Source organism: Chiloscyllium punctatum, chromosome 15 (genome assembly GCF_047496795.1).
Source record: "Chiloscyllium punctatum isolate Juve2018m chromosome 15, sChiPun1.3, whole genome shotgun sequence".
Lineage (NCBI taxonomy): Eukaryota > Metazoa > Chordata > Chondrichthyes > Orectolobiformes > Hemiscylliidae > Chiloscyllium > Chiloscyllium punctatum.
In genome coordinates this window covers 42717162-42733347 of record NC_092753.1, presented here as the reverse complement: position 1 = coordinate 42733347, position 16186 = coordinate 42717162, and the positions used below count along the sequence as shown (strand labels likewise).

The 16186-nt window shown below is 42.5% G+C and overlaps 1 protein-coding gene across 1 annotated transcript in view; it reads left to right on the top strand.

The window, feature by feature from the left end:
* The first annotated feature begins 1323 nt into the window (after nt 1–1323).
* The window catches only part of LOC140486216 (organic solute transporter subunit alpha-like), a 50951-nt gene continuing 36088 nt past the window's right edge, over nt 1324–16186 (top strand). The window contains exon 1 of the mRNA XM_072585043.1: nt 1324–1514. Within this exon, the coding sequence (XP_072441144.1) occupies nt 1439–1514 (76 nt within the window). The 5' untranslated portion in view covers nt 1324–1438. The remainder of the gene's footprint in view (nt 1515–16186) is intronic.

Here is a 16186-nt window from a genome sequence, read left to right as displayed (position 1 = left end):
TATGTGAGAGTGTGTGTGTGTTGGAATATCTGTGTGTGTGCGTAGTGCAATGGTGATCACCTGTAATGTGACATGAACCCAAGGTCCCGGTTGAGGCCCTCCCTATGGGTACTGAACTTAGCTATCACCCTCTGCTCGGCCACTTTTCGCTGCTGCCTGTCCCGAAGTCCACCTTGGAGGATGGTCACCCGAAGGTCCGAGGCTGAATGTCCTGGACCACTGAAGTGTTCCCCAACTGGGAGGGAACCCTCCTGTCTGTTGATTGTTGTGCGGTGCCCATTCATCCGTTGTCATAGCCTTTGCTCGGTTTCCCCAATGTACCATGCCTCCGGGCATCCTTGCCTGCAACGTATAAGATAGACAATGTTGGCTGAGTCACATGAGTACCTGCCATGTACGGGGTGGGAGGTGTTCCCATGCGTAATAGTGGTATCTATGTCCACACTCTGACATGTCTTGCAGCGTCCACCGTGACAGGGTTGTACGGAGTTGTCCTGAGAGCCGGGCAGTTTGCTACGGCACCCTCCTCTAGGTTATCTCTCCACGCTTCAGGCCCCACCCTCCTCTAGCTTATCTCTCCACGCTTCAGGCTCACTGCCTTTATTCCTGATGAAGGGCTTTTGCCCGAAACGTCAATTTCAAAGCTACTTGGATGCTGCCTGAACTGCTGTGCTCTTCCAGCACCACTAATCCAGAATCTGGTTTCCAGCATCTGCAGTCATTGTTTTTACCTTGTTGATTTTAACCCTACTGCGAATCCTCTTGCAAGGATGCCTGCCTTGAAGAAGTTTTCCTCCTCTCTCTACAAGAATCTCAGGGAGTCCCTCTCCCACTGCAACTCCCAGGTACTCTATGCTACTTTCTCCCCGCCCCCACCCTCCTCTAGCTTATCTCTCCACGCTTCAGGCTCACTGCCTTTATTCCTGATGAAGGGCTTTTGCCGGAAACGTCGATTTCGAAGCTCCTTGGATGCTGCCTGAACTGCTGTGCTCTTCCAGCACCACTAATCCAGAAGATGCTACGAACAATGATCAACCTGTTGGACTATAACCTGGTGTTGTGTGATTTTTAATTTTGTACACCCCAGTCCAACACCGGCATCTCCAAATCATGGAGATATGGGGTTGAATTTCAATGACCGCATTCAAATGTTTTTGCTTGTAATCTCAGATTGCCTGAGAGCGTTTTGTACGGGATGTTTACCCTATGACCTGGTTAAGTAATGAGTGTTGAGGGCGTTTGTACGTTTATGTTTACCTTCGGGAGAATGCGAACGTGTGGGAGTGAGAATGGGTGAAGGTGTGTGAAGAGAAGGAACAGCCCCACATTGTGCAGCACTCGCCAGCCTGATTTGGACAGCGGTGCTGAGCCTGCTCTCAGTCTCACTGCTGACTCCTCACAGACAGTTCCTGTGAGTGTGTGTGTGTGTCTTGGAGAGATGTCTGACGGAGCAAACCAGAGCCTGGACATTTATTGCGGCTCCAGCCCACCCAGGGCCGTGGATATTTTAAAGAGTAAGTAAGCAAGTTGGCTTCTGTCCAACCCTTGTCGGTCTACTCAGTGGGGAGCGGTGTTTTGTGAATCAGCCACTCGATACCAGGAGGGTGAAGATGCTGCTCAAATCCTGCAGTTCTCAACCTGAGCAGCTGAACTCAAACTGGTCAATGGAAAAGGAGCCTAGGGAGTCACGCAGAGCAACAAAGAGCCCGGGGACAGCCCCAGCTCCAGTTCAGGGGGTTGGGGAGGTGGATGAAAAGGGCCAGAGTCCCGGTGCCTCCCCAGCCTCAGGGAACACTCCCTTCCTCAGGAGGCACTCGGTCTGAGGAGCGGGGCTGCGGCTTCTCCCAGCCCCTGTCACTGCTAACTTTCCGGCCTTTTGCTCGAAGTTGCTGCTCTGCTCTCCTGAGTTGTCGGAGCTGATGTGGTGAGAAGCTGTAATCGAGCTGTTACTGAACTTTGCTCGATTAGACACACGGAAATCCATCCAGTCTTGCACCAGTCATACCGTTCTCTGATCTAGTTTTCACCCGTTCATGTGCAACTCTTTCTATTCCGTCCTTTTCAGATTTGTTGATGTGGATAACTCCTTAATTTGCTGGTCACAGCATTTGCAGACCATATACTGTTCCAGTTTATACAAGTGCTAAACTTCTCTGCTGTCAGTATTGTAATTTGCAGCTATTTCAACGATATAACGAGCAAATACATTTTCAATTATAATGCCAGTATCAAGTGGTTTAGTTCGTGTAATGCGGTTTGAATAGACTGCCTGGATTTGATCCAAACACTACAACTTGTAGCCACTTTGCAATGATTTCTGGCGAGAATGATTCGAGGTCAGAAGTGGTAGATTGTGAATGGATCGTGAAATCAGAAATTGGCAAGGAAAATTATGGAGTTAATATCGATGGCTTCTGGTTGACCAGCTCCTTAAGCAACTCTTTATTGCGCACCTTTATCATTGATAATCTTCTGCTGTCCTTAGCCCCTCTTACCTGTCCTCCTCCCCACTCTTCCTCCACCCTGATCTTATGACTTACATTGTTTAAATTCCTCTTGCTCATTTGACTTTCAGATTCCTGTTTTCTCTGAGCATCAAGTCTATGATTATGTACTGGGCTGCACTGCCAGCTGCTTCAATTTACAAACAAAACACTTTGATCATCTTTGAGATATAGAGTGATACAAAGAAGGTATCAGATCTGGCCTTATCTGTGATTGTTTTATTAGTGAGACCTCTTGAAATAGTAATGTCAGGGGGATTGGTTGTGATTATGGGTTGGAGAACTTACACATGAAGAGAAATTACAAGAAAAGAGGGCAGAACTTCAGGAGACAGGATTTGGTGAGTTATGAAGTTGGTTGAAATCACTTTTTCACTCAGAGGGTGGATTGAGCTGCGAGAGAAGTGGTGGAAGCCAGTACATTTGCAACATTTAAAAGGCATTTGGATGGGTATATGAATAGAAAGGATTTGGAGGAATATGGGCCAGATGCTGGCAGGTGGGACTAGATTGGGTTGGGATATCTGGTCGGCATGGACGAGGTGGACTGAACGGTCTGTTTCCATGCTGTACATCTCTTTGACTCTATGACTGAGGATGAGGAGTCATTCAGTACAGATACTGAGGGAGGAAATGTCACTTATTATCTCTCTCTCTCTCTCTCTCTCGTGCTCTCTCTCTCGCACGCTCTCTCTCGCGTGCACTCTCGCTCTTGCGCTCTCTCTCTCGCTCTCTCTTTCGTGCACTCTCTCGTGCGCTCTATCTCTCACGCGTGTGCTCTCTCTCACACTCTCTCTCTTGCGAGCTCTCTTTCAAGCACTCTGTCTCGCGCACTCTTTCTCTTATGTGCGCTCTCTCTCTCTCTCATGCACTCTTTCACTCTCTTGCACGCTCTCTCTTGCTCTCTCTCTTGCGCACTCTCTCTCTCATGCGTGGGCGCTCTCTCTCTTACACGCTCTCATGCACACATGTTCTCTCTCTTTCACGCGCGCTCTCCCTCTCTCTCTCTCTCTCTCTCACACACACACACACACACATATATCTCTCAAGTTCTCCAAGGATCTATTCCTGGCTCCCTATTTTCCATGTACACGTGGTTCTTTCATAACATCATTGGCGTGTCCATAAAGACTCTTACACGTTTTTATAGGTGCATCATATCTGGATGCACCACAGCGTAGTGTGGTAACTGCTCTTCTCAAGACTGCAAGAAACTGAGGAGTCGTGAATACAGACCAATCTATCTCACAAACCAAACCAGATTCCCATCCATTGACATCACCTGTACTTCCCGCTGCATTGGGAAAGCAACCAACATAATCAAAGACCTCCTCCCACTCCAGTTATACTCTCTTCCACACTTTTCTGTCAGGCAGGAGATAATAAAAGTTTACATACATGTATGAACAGATTCAAGAACAGCTTCTTCCCCGGTGTTATCAGACTTTTGAATAGACCTCTTTAATGTTAATCTTGCTCTCCCTCTGTTCCTTTTCCGCACCTGTAACATTGTATCCTGTACACTGTTTTGTTACCCTGATCCACTTGTATGGTATGATCTGCCTGTAAAGCACATAAGACAACACTTTTCACTGTACCTCAGTAAATGTGACAGTAATAAATCAAATCAACTCATCCAAAAACACACAGTTTCCACATGCATTATTGATATATATTCCACATCTATCATTTCACAGCTTCTTTCAATCATTCAGTTCTTTTTAAATTAACAGACTGATTTTCTGTTATTAAATATTAAGTGAGCAGAAATTTCCTGCATTGAAACACCAGAAAGACCAAGGCAGTGATTGCTAATGATACAGAGTTGAGTGAGAATGTAAACTGTGAAGAAGGCACAAAGAGGCTACAGATTGAATGTATTTGCGAGCAGTCAGTAATGAGACAGATGACATTTTCTATGAAGTTATTCACTTTTTGGTAGGAAGAATTATAATTTAAAAATAAACAGTGAACAGGGAAAAAGGCAGGAGATTGGCACACAAATGCTCACAAATAGCACAGACACGTTGGGCCAAATGTCTCCTTCTGCGCTGTAACAGTTCTGTGATTCTGTAATACTGTGAAGTACAATTTTTCAGTGGTAAGAAAGGGTTTAATTTAATCTCAAGGAAATCTGAGTATCCTCTTACAAAACAAATCAGAAATTTAGCATGCAGGTCCAGTAATTAGGAAGTCAAATAGACTGTTGACTACCATAAGGAATCTGGAGTGAAAGAGAAAGGATGTTGTGTTTGAATCGTAGAGGGCTTTGGTGAGACCACATAAAGGTTTGATCTCCTTAAGTAAAGAAGGGTAAAGTTACCTTGCTGTTAGTGTAGCAAATATTTGTTCGATGATTCGTGACATTGAACGATTAGCCCATGAAGTGTTTTATAGGCCTCTAGTCTGTAGAGTTTAGAATAATGAAAACATTGGAAAAGGTGCAGAGGAGATTTACTGGGATGTTGCCTGGTCTGGAGGGAAGATCTTATGAGGAAAGGCTGAGAGACTTGGGTCTGTTCTCATTGGAAAGAAGAAGGCTAAGAGGGGATTTGGCAGAGACATACAAAATGATCAGAGGATTAGATAGGGTAGACGTGAAAGTCTTTTTCCTAAGAAGGTGACATCAGCTTGTTAGAGGGGGCATAACTACAAATTGAGGGGTGATAGATTTAAGACAGATGTCAGAGGCAGGTCCTTTACTCAGAGAGTGGTAAGGGCATGGAATGCCCTACCTGCCAATGTAGTTAACTCAACCACATTAGGGAGATTTAAACAATCCTTGGATAAGCACATGGATGAGGATGGGATAGTGTGGGAGGACAAGCTGAGAATAGTTCACAGGTCGGCGCAACATCTAGGGCCAAAGGGCCTGTTCTGCACTGTATTGTTCTATGTTCTATGTTCTATATCTATTGAAACACATAACATTCTGAAAGGATTTGACAGTGTAGATGCTGGGAAGTTGCATCCCTTGCCTCCTAGTGTGTAGCACTAGAGGGTGTGGTCTCGGAATAAGCAGTCATCATTTAAGACTGCGATCAAGTGAGGAATCTTGTCATTTTCTTTACTCAAAGATTCTGGATGTTCATTGTTTAACATACTCAGCTGGAATAAATAGATGTTTGAATGCTGGAGAATCAAACTATATAGGAATGGGATAGGAAGGTGGAATTGAGGCAAAAAAAAAGAATGATTACTTGAATGTCACAGGAGATTTAAAAGGCCATATGGTCGAATCGTGTTCATAGTCTTCATGCTTGTATGTTCATTATCCTTGGTCCCCATCACAAACTCCATTCTCTAGCCACCAATTGGCAGTGGTCTGAGGCTGATCCAGTCTGTTCTTAATGTTAGTGTCATATTTAACCACAAGGACACCTTCTGACCACTGCCCTGAGATTATCTACTTCCAACTGTACCATCACCCGACTCTACCTGTGTCTCAGACCATCTGCCAATGAAAACCCTATGTATGCTTTTATTACTTCTGAATTTCAAATGCAGCCTTCTGCAATCTACCCTCTGTAAACCTGAGGTCATCTATACCTACATTGGGTCTCTTTTATATATTTCCCCTCTCACCCTAAACCTATACCCTCTATCTCTGGACTCCCCACCCCAGGGAAGAGACTTTGCCTATTTATCCTATCCATGCACCTCATAATTTTGTAAATCTCTATGAGGTCACCCCTCAGCCTCTGAAGCTCCATGGAAAACAGCCCTAGCCTATTCAACCTCTCTTTATATCTCAAATCCCCCAACCTTGGCGAGATCCTTGTAAATCTTTTCTGAATCCTTTCATGTTTCACAACATCCTTCTGATAGGAAGGAGACCAGAATTGCACATAATATTCCATCAGTAGCCTAACCAATGCCCTGTACAGCCGCAACATGACCTCCCAACGTCTGTACTCAATACTCTGACCAATAAAGGAAAGCATACCAAACGCCGCCTTCACAATCCTATCTAATTGCAACTCCACTTTCAAGGAGCTATGAACCTGCACTCCAAGGTCTCTCTGTTCAGCAACACTCCTGAGGACATTACCATTAACTGTATATGTCCTGCTAAGATTTGCTTTCCCAAAATGCAGCAATTCGCACATATCTAAACTAAACTCCATCTGCCACTTCTCAGCCCATTGGCCATCTGATCACGGTCCCATTTGTACCAACCTACAATAAATGGATTTCAGCTGTTTAAAAAGGCAATTCACTATCTTCAAGGGCAACTAGGGATGGGTAATAAATGCTAGCCCAGTCAGCAATGTCTACATCCCATGAACGGAAAATAGAACAGAGAATTGACATTATCTGCTACTGATTGAGAGTTCTCTTAGTTAGTTTGCAGTTTATGACTAAATTCATTTTCTGTTGTATTGAATCGTACTGGAGAAATCAACAAATTCTATCGTTTGAGCCTACTCCATCCCAAGAGTTTCCAGGTGACTACATTCAATTCTGCAGAGAAATATGGATGGGGCTTCTTGCAGTGTTTTCAATAGGTCACTTAAGGTGACCTAGAGATCACTGAAGAGTAGTCCAAATATTACAGGTAGTTGTGAAAGGAGTTTGTGGGAGGGGAGAGAGAGGTGTGGGCTCCATGTGAGGCAGTGTTGCTTTTGACTGAAACAAAAACAGCAAGTGCTGGACAAGCTCAGCAGATCTGACAGCATCTGTACAGCGTACCCAGAGTTTTGTGTCCAGTAACCCTTCTTCAGAACTGCTTTTAACTGTACTGCTGGGAATGCAGTTGAATTACACGGGTTCTGTGCTGGGGACTCTGAGAAGTCAAGTTGGGATTTGTATGGTTCTGTGTTGTTTGAGTTCAGGAAAAAGTTTTAAGGATTAGTACATAGCAAAGTGTTTGGGCCAGGCCTCACGAAAATACCTAGGGGCTATGAGAGCTCATAAGGAGCAGTTGTTGAGCCCATTCATGACAGAGCAGGTCTTGAGAAGGGATTTCACTGCCAGGTCAGCAAAGGTGAAGAATTTTAATCCCACATGAAGTTAAATGAAATTTTAACGATCCAGTGTATTTTAACATCTGGGGAGAATTGCTGAGAGATCTGTTGGATCAATCTTGATCATATTTGCTGTTTGATTGCAACTTTGGGTATTCAATCACAATCGTATTTACTACATGTTAATTCTAGTGTTAAAGTGTGGAATCGTGTGAATTTAATCTCCACTGGATAAGTGGAGTCTCCTGAATATATCACCTGTCTACCTTTTTTTTAAGAAAAGTTACTGGTCCCTAGCTAGACAGTAATGTAAATTTTGGTAGTCTGGTCTGGAATGATAAAAAAATTATAATTTGGAAGGTCCCAGTCAAATTTTCAAACATTGAATAAATAACACCTTGAGAAACACTTGCTACTGTTCCCACCTACAACCAGTTCTGAACTTTAGTACAGTTTCTGAACCATTCCACTTGACGTTTTGTGCTCCACCCTCATCAGCATAAACATTAAAGCAATCAGTTGAACATTAACTAAAGAAAATAATGCATATTGCAATTTTTTACATTGAGTCACATCATCCAAGTTCTGTATCTTTCAGTAGCAAAATGACCCTCCTGAATGTCTCATTTTTCTCATGGAAGAGGAGCTGTCAATATACAAGCTAGAACTATTCCTGGTACCATCAGGATATCTCAATCTTTCACAGTACTAGTTTACTGTGATCATCCTTCAGAGAGCAGCATGGTGGTTCAGTCGTTAGCATTGCTGCGTCAAGACTCCATGGACTTCGGTTCACATTCCAACCTTGAATGAGTGTCTGTGTGGAGTTTACATGTTCTCCCCATGTTTGCATGGGTTTCTTCCAGATTTTCAGCTTTCCTCCCACAGTCCAAAGATATGCAGGTTACATAGATTGGCTGTGTCAAATTGCCCCTAGTGTCCAGGAAATGTAAGCTAATTGGATTAGCCTTGGGAAATGCAGGTTTACAGGGATAAGGTGGGGGGGGGGGGGGTACTGGGTCTGGGTGGGATGCTCTTCAGAGGTCAGAGCAGACATGATGGGCTGAATGGTCTCTTTCTGCTCTGTAGGGATTTTATGATTCTTCAATAACATCATAAGTATTTCCTCTGACACCAATTTGCCTGCTCTGGAAGATACCAATTCAACCATTATAGAAGATATCAAATCAAATTACACATGCATTGTTTAATTACTTTTATTTTGTTTTTAAAAATCCATTCTCTATTCTGGCTGGAATTTTTATTCTGAGAAATAAAAAACTAATTCTTCCAATAACTGAAACTTTTTCCATAATCTTCACAGCTCTTTGAATCTATTTTCATTTGAAGTGTCTGCAACAGATATATTTCTATATTTCACAACATTTAGAACTTATAAAAGGACATAAGAATAGAAGAAATAGAAACTGAATTTGGCCCTTTGAGTTTGCTTTGACACTGAACAAGATCATGACTGATCTTCCACTTCTCTTTCTCACACTATTCCCAGTTCCATTAATTCATTCAGTGTCTTGAATGCATCAAGCTGTAACTTGAGTTCAGACAATGAATGGGCATCACAGCTTTCTGGAACAGAGAATTCCAATGATGTGCAACACCTTGAGTCAAGAAATTTCTCATTTCAGTCCTAAGTAGCTGACCCTTTACTCTGAGTTTGTGACCCTATTATCGTACAGTCCCCAGCCAGAGGGAACATTTTCTTAGAGCTTTCATTGTCCCTTAGTCTAAATAAAGAACAAAGAACAAAGAACAGTAAAGCACAGAAACTGGTCTTTTGGCCCATCAAGTCCTTGCTGACACATGCACCTTTCTAAACTAAAAACATTTTTGCTTCTACGCGGTCCATATTCCTCCATTCCCTGCCTGTTCATGCGTCTGTCAAGATGCCTTTTAAACGTTACTATTGTATCTGCTTCAACCATCTCCTCTGGCAGTACATTCCAGGCACTTACCAGTCTCCGTTTTAAGAAATCTGCCTCTCGCATCTCCTTTAAATTTCCCTCTTTATCTTAAACCTAAGTCCTTGAGTAATTGCCATGAATGCCCTGGGAAAAAGACTCAGATTGTCCATTCTATCCATGTCTCTCATAACTTTGTAAATTTCTGTCAGGTCATCTCTCATCTTTTGACATTCAAATGTAAACAAACCAAGTTTGTCCAACCTCTCCTCACAGCTAATACCCTTCAAACCAGACAACATCCTTTTCTGTACGCTCTCCAAACCTTCACATCGTTCTGATAGTGTGGCGACCAGGACTGTACACAAGTTTCCAAATATGGCCTAACAAAAAAAAAGCCCTCCTGAGTGACAGTAACAAATCTCCCTGTCAGGATATTGATACATCTCCAGTTTAGGTGCAACTGTCCTTCTACAGGCTCCACCTGCTGCCTTATTTTTGTGCCTCTCAATTCAATTGCCTCTCATCATCTAAATCCCAGAGAATGTAGGATTAATCTCCTCATCTAGAAACCAATCTAATAAACCTTTCTTCAAGAATGTGCTTCCTTGGGTAAGAAGATGAAAACTGTATCTGAGACTCGAGCTGTAGCCTCACTACTGGCCTGTACAATTTTAATAAGATTTCTTTACTCTTATCCTACAGTTCCTTTGTAAAAACAATTTGTGTTGCCACTTGACTGCTGGATCTATTGTTGGCCTTCTGTGATCCACGTATAAGGATACCTAAGGTCCTCTGAATGTAGACATTTTTTAGTTTCTCTCATTCAAAAGTACAGACTATTCCTGGGTTGTGAATGGGTTCTATTCTGGAGTCAGTTTGCAAGTCTATTTGTATGCAAGTCAAAACACAATGCAGGATAATATAAAGTACAGGAATTGTTAATATGTTGGGTCTTTTAAAATTACTCCCCTGTATGAGATTCTATTTATAAGTCTTAATTCAAAGATTCCACATACTCTGTTTTTTGTATTTTCCCACTAAATTGGTTAACTTCATACTTTGTCACATAGTATTCCTTAACCTTGCCCACTCTCTTAATCTGTTCCCTCTGCACCCTATTTGCAACCTCCTCACTGCTTACTTTCCCAGTTAAAGTTGTATTTCCAGCAACATTGAATACACAAATCTATGCCCTTATCCTACTCATTAACATAGATTGTAAATGACTAAAGTTGAAGTGTTAATTTTTTTGGCACCCCACTGATTACAGCCTGGATTAGTGGTGCTGGAAGAGCACAGCGGTTCAGGCAGCATCCAAGGAGCTTCGAAATCAACATTTCGGGCAAAAGCCATTCATCAGGAATAAAGGCAGTGTGACTGAAGCGTGGAGAGATAAGCTAGAGGAGGGTGGGGGTGGGGAGAGAGTAGCATAGAGTACAATGGGTGAGTGGGGGAGGAGATGAAGGTGATAGGTCAGGGAGGAGAGGGTGGAGTGGATAGGTGGAAAAGGAGATAGGCAGGTAGGACAAGTCCAGACAAGTCATGGGGACAGTGCTGAGCTGGAAGTTTAGAACTAGGGTGAGGTGGGGGAAGGGGAAATGAGGAAACTGTTGAAGTCCACATTAATGCCCTGGGGTTGAAGTGTTCCTAGGCGGAAGATGAGGCGTTCTTCCTCCAGGCGTCTGGTGGTGAGGGAGCGGCGGTGAAGGAGGCCCAGGACCTCCATGTCCTTGGCAGAGTGGGAGGGGGAGTTGAAATGTTGGGCCACGGGGTGGTGTGGTTGATTGGTGCGGGTGTCCCGGAGATGTTCCTTGAAGCGCTCTGCTAGGAGGCGCCACAACTCAAACATGTTTTGTTTAATCATACTCTGCTTTCTTTCTGATGACCAATCCCAATACATGCCAATATCTTACTCTCATTGCATTGTGAAATAATCTCTTGGTAGCACTTCATTAAATTTTTTTTTTGAAAATCCAAATGTACTCCCTCAGCCATGCTCCTAAATACATCTCCAAAAAGTTCTAACTGATCTGTCAAATTCAGTTTTCACTCTGCTTAATCATATTATGAATTTTTAAAAGTGCTGTTATGACATATTTCATAATAGATTCCAGCATTTTGACTATTGCTAATGTCAGGGTAACTGACCTTTAGTTTCCCACAATCATTTTTTTTCTTCCTTTTTTAAATGTTAACGTTACATTTTCACCTTTTAAATCAATGGAACTATTTTGGAATCTAAACAATTGCAGATGATGAAATTAGATTAGATTCCCTACAGTGTGAAAAGGCCCTTCGGCCCAACCAGTCCACCCTGACCCTCCGAAGAGTAACCCACCCAGACCCATTTCCCTCTGACTAATGCACCTAACACTATGGGCAATTTAGCATGGCCAATTCACCTGGCCTGCACATCTTTGGACTGTGGGAGGAAACCAGAGCACCAATGGAAACCCACATGGACATGGGAGAATGTGCAAACTCCACACAGACAGTCGCCCAAGGCTGGAATCAAGCCTGGGACCCTAGTGCTGTGAGGCAGCAGTGCTAACCACTGAGCCACCGTGCCACCCCATCTAGCTATTATCTCTAAAGCTACCTGTTTTATAACCTTAAGATTCTGATTATCGGGTACAGTGGATTTGTTGCTAATAATTCCGTTCATTTTCTCTGTTAATATTTTGTTGATCGTTTTTTAAATTGTCATTTTCACTAGATGTTTAGTTCACCATTGTTTCTGGATTTTTTGTGTCTCCTATGGGGAAAACAAGTATGAATTATTTATTTAATATCTCTGCCATTTCCCAGTTGCTTATCTGCATTATAATTTATCTCTGCCCCTAATGACAACAAACATACTTACAAATTTAGGGCAGATATAGTTGTTCAGTGCGGTGAGCTTGCTCCACCAGTTGATAAGATCATGGCTCATCTGAATGTGTCTTTTACTTTCCTGTTTACAGTCTAGGTTCTTTGATTCCCTTTTAGTTAAGAATCTGTACACTCCAGATTTTAAAATATTCAATGACCCTGCCTCCACCACTTTCTGGAGAAGAGAATTTCACTAACTGAAGTTATTCTGACAAAAAAAAATGCTTCTGTTCATCTCTGTCTGAAATTGAGGTCTCTTTTTTTCAAAAACTGTGTCCCCTAGTTTGAGACTGTCCTACAAAGAGATACGTTACTTCAGCATGTACCCAGTCAACATCCCTTAGGATCTTGCATATTTCAATAAGATCATCTCCCATTCTTCAAAACTGCAAGGGTTATATGCTGAAAATATCCAACTTTTCATCACAAGATAAGCCTCTTCATTTCAGGAATTCATCAAGTGCATATTCTCTGAACAGTTTCTAATGCAGATTAATAAGGAGACCAACACGGTCAATAGTACGTACTCTCCATTTTCAATTCTCTATCCATACTACTCTCAAATGTGAGCTCTTATCTTAGGTAGTATTTTCTGATTCACCATCTTATAACATGTCTTATGAAAATCCAAATACTCTATAGTAGATCTACAGACCCCTTTTATTTACTTTTCTTGCTTCTACCCCAAAGAATTTTTTAAAAAAACAAAGTCAAACACAATTGCCATCTCACAACCCATGTTAACCGTGCCTGATTGCACTGTGATTTTCGAAGTGCCGTCCTTAATAACAGATTCCAACATTTTGAATTTGATGGATCTTGGTTAATCAATTTGTACCTTTCCTGCTTTCTGTCGCTCCCTTTTTCTAGTACAGTGGATTTGTGTTTTCCAATCTTTTTCCTGAATTGAGGAAGTTTAAAACCAATGTATTTACTACTTCAACAGCCATATCTTTTAAGATTCTCGGAGAAACTGCATGAGGACCTGGAATGTTTTTTGTAATTCTTTTATGGGATGTGGGGTGCTCCTGGTCAAGCCAATATGTGTTGCCCAGCCCTATTTTCCTTTGAACTGAGTACCATGCTGTGTCTTTTGTGGCTAGTTTGAGTGTTAATCATATAGGTGTGGATATGGAGTCAATTTTGGACCAGATGTCCTTTCTAAGATGATACTAGTGAACCAAATGAATTTGTTTTACAGGGATCAATAACAATTGTCATGGTAGCCATTATTGACACAAGCTTTATATTCCAGTTTTAACCAATTAAATTTCATCAGCTGCCATGGTAGGATTTGAACCTCTAGCCCTATAGCTTGAACTTCTGGATTACTAATAATGACATTACCATGATGCCTCCATCTTCCCTGACAGCCTTTGGTTCCAATAATTTTCTCAATAGACAATAGACAATAGGTGCAGGAGTAGGCCATTCTGCTCTTCGAGCCTGCACCCCCATTCAATATGATCATGGCTGATCATCCTTAATCAGTATCCTGTTCCTGCCTTATCTCCATAACCCTTGATTCCACTATCCTTGAGAGCTCTAACTCTTAAATGAATCCAGAGGCTGGGCCTCCACTGCCCTCTGGGGCAGAGCATTCCACACAGCCACCACTCTTTGGGTGAAGAAGTTTCTCCACATCTCTGTCCTAAATGGTCTTCCCCATATTTTTAAGTTGTGTCCTCTGGTTCGGCACTCACTCATCAGCTGAAACATGTTTCCTGCCTCCAGAGTGTCCAATCCTTTAATAATCTTATATGTCTCAATCAGATCCCCTCTCAGTCATCTAAACTCAAGGGTATACAAGCCCAGTCGCACCAGTCTTTCAGTGTAAGGTAGTCCCGCCATTCCAGGAATTGACCTCGTGAACCTACGCTGCACTCCCTCAATAGCCAGAATGTCTTTCCTAAATTTGGAGACCAGAACTGCACACAATACTGCAGGTGTGGTCTCACCAAGGCCTTGTACAACTGCAGAAGAACCTCTTTGCTTCTATACTCAATCCCTCTTGTTATGAAGGCCAGCATGCTATTAGCCTTCTTCACTACCTGCTGTACCTGCATGCTTACCTTCATTGACTGGTGTACAAGAACACCCAGATCTCTTTGTACTGACCCTTTACCTAAATTGATTCCATTTAGGTAGTAATCTGCCTTCCTGTTCTTGTCACCAAAGTGGATAACCATACATTTATCCACATTAAACTGCATCTGCCATGCATCTGACCACTCACCTAACCTGTCCAGGTCACCCTGTAATCTCCTAACATCCTACTCACATTTCACCCTGCCACCCAGCTTAGTATCATCAGCAAATTTGCTAATGTTATTACTACTACCATCTTCTATATCATTAATATATATTGTAAAATGCTGCGGTCCCAGCACTGATCCCTGCAGTACCCCACTGGTCACTGCCTGCCATTCCGAAATGGAGCCGTTTATCACTACTCTTTGTTTCCTGTCAGTCAACCAACTTTCGATCCAAGTTAGCACTTTGCCCCCAATACCATGCACCCTAATCTTGCTCACTAACCTCCTATGTGGGACTTTATCAAAAGCTTTCTGAAAGTCCAGGTAAACTACATCTACTAGATCTCCCTTGTCCATCTTCAGACTTACATCCTCAAAAAATTCCAGAAGATTAGTCAAGCATGATTTCCCCTTCATAAATCCATGCTGACTCTGACCTGTCCTATTACTACTATCCAGATGTGTCGTAATTTCATCCTTTATAATAGACTCTAGCATCTTTCCCACCACTGAGGTCAGACTAACTGGTCTATAATTTCCTGCTTTCTCTCTCCCACCTTTCTTAAAAAGTGGTACAACATTAGCCACCCTCCAATCCGTAGGAACTGATCCCGAATCTATCGAACTCTGGAAAATAATCACCAACACATTCACAATTTCTCGAGCCACCTCCTTTAGTACCTGGGATGTAGACCTTTCTCAATACCCTTCCTGTGTTGATTTTAATTGTTTTAAGTTTTCCATCCCTTTCACCTTTTTTTATTATTAGATTAGATTCCCTACAGTGTGGAAACAGGCCCTTCGACCCAACCAGTCCACACTGACCCTCCAAAGAGCAACCCACCCAGACCCATTTCCCCTTGACTGATGCACCTAACACTACGGGCAATTTAGCATGGCCCATTCACCTAACTTGCACATCTTTGGACTGTGGGAGGAAACTGGAACACCTGGAGGAAACCCATGCAGACACGGGGAGAATGTGCAAACTCCACACAGACAGTCACCCGAGGGTGGGACCGCACCTTGGACCCTGATGCTGTGAGGCTGCAGTGCTAACCACTGAGCCACCATGCCACCCGATTACAGTCATTTCTACTGTATTTCTATCATTTATGCCTTCTGGACTGAAGACAGATGCAAATAGTTTATCCACTATTTCCTTTATTTTCCATTATTAATTTCCCAGACAGTCTCTCAGAGGACCAATCCTCACTTTAGTTGCTCTTCTGGCATTGTGGTATCTGTAGCTGAACCTCTGGCTCAATGACTCTGTGCTGAAGCTTCTTAAACCGCAGACATTTACTTGAGAAATGTTTGTCTTAAATAACACCAGCATCCAGAAACATATACATTCTACAGCCAAAACGCATCATAACATTTGCTTTCACTAATCTCTGCCTAGTCATTATTTATGGAAGCATTTGCAAATTATTTTATTTCTCTTACTAGTCCAGCCCCATTTCTCAACCCCATTTTCCCATTTTCTCCCCATAACCTCTGATCACTGTGACAACCAAGAACCTATCTATCTCAGTTTTAAATATGCTCAGTGACCTGGCTTCCAAAGCCTTTTGTGGTAATGAATTCCATAGATTCACCACTCTCTATCTGAAGAAGTTTCTCTTCATCTCTGTTGTAAAGGGTCTTCCCTTTACTCTGAGGCT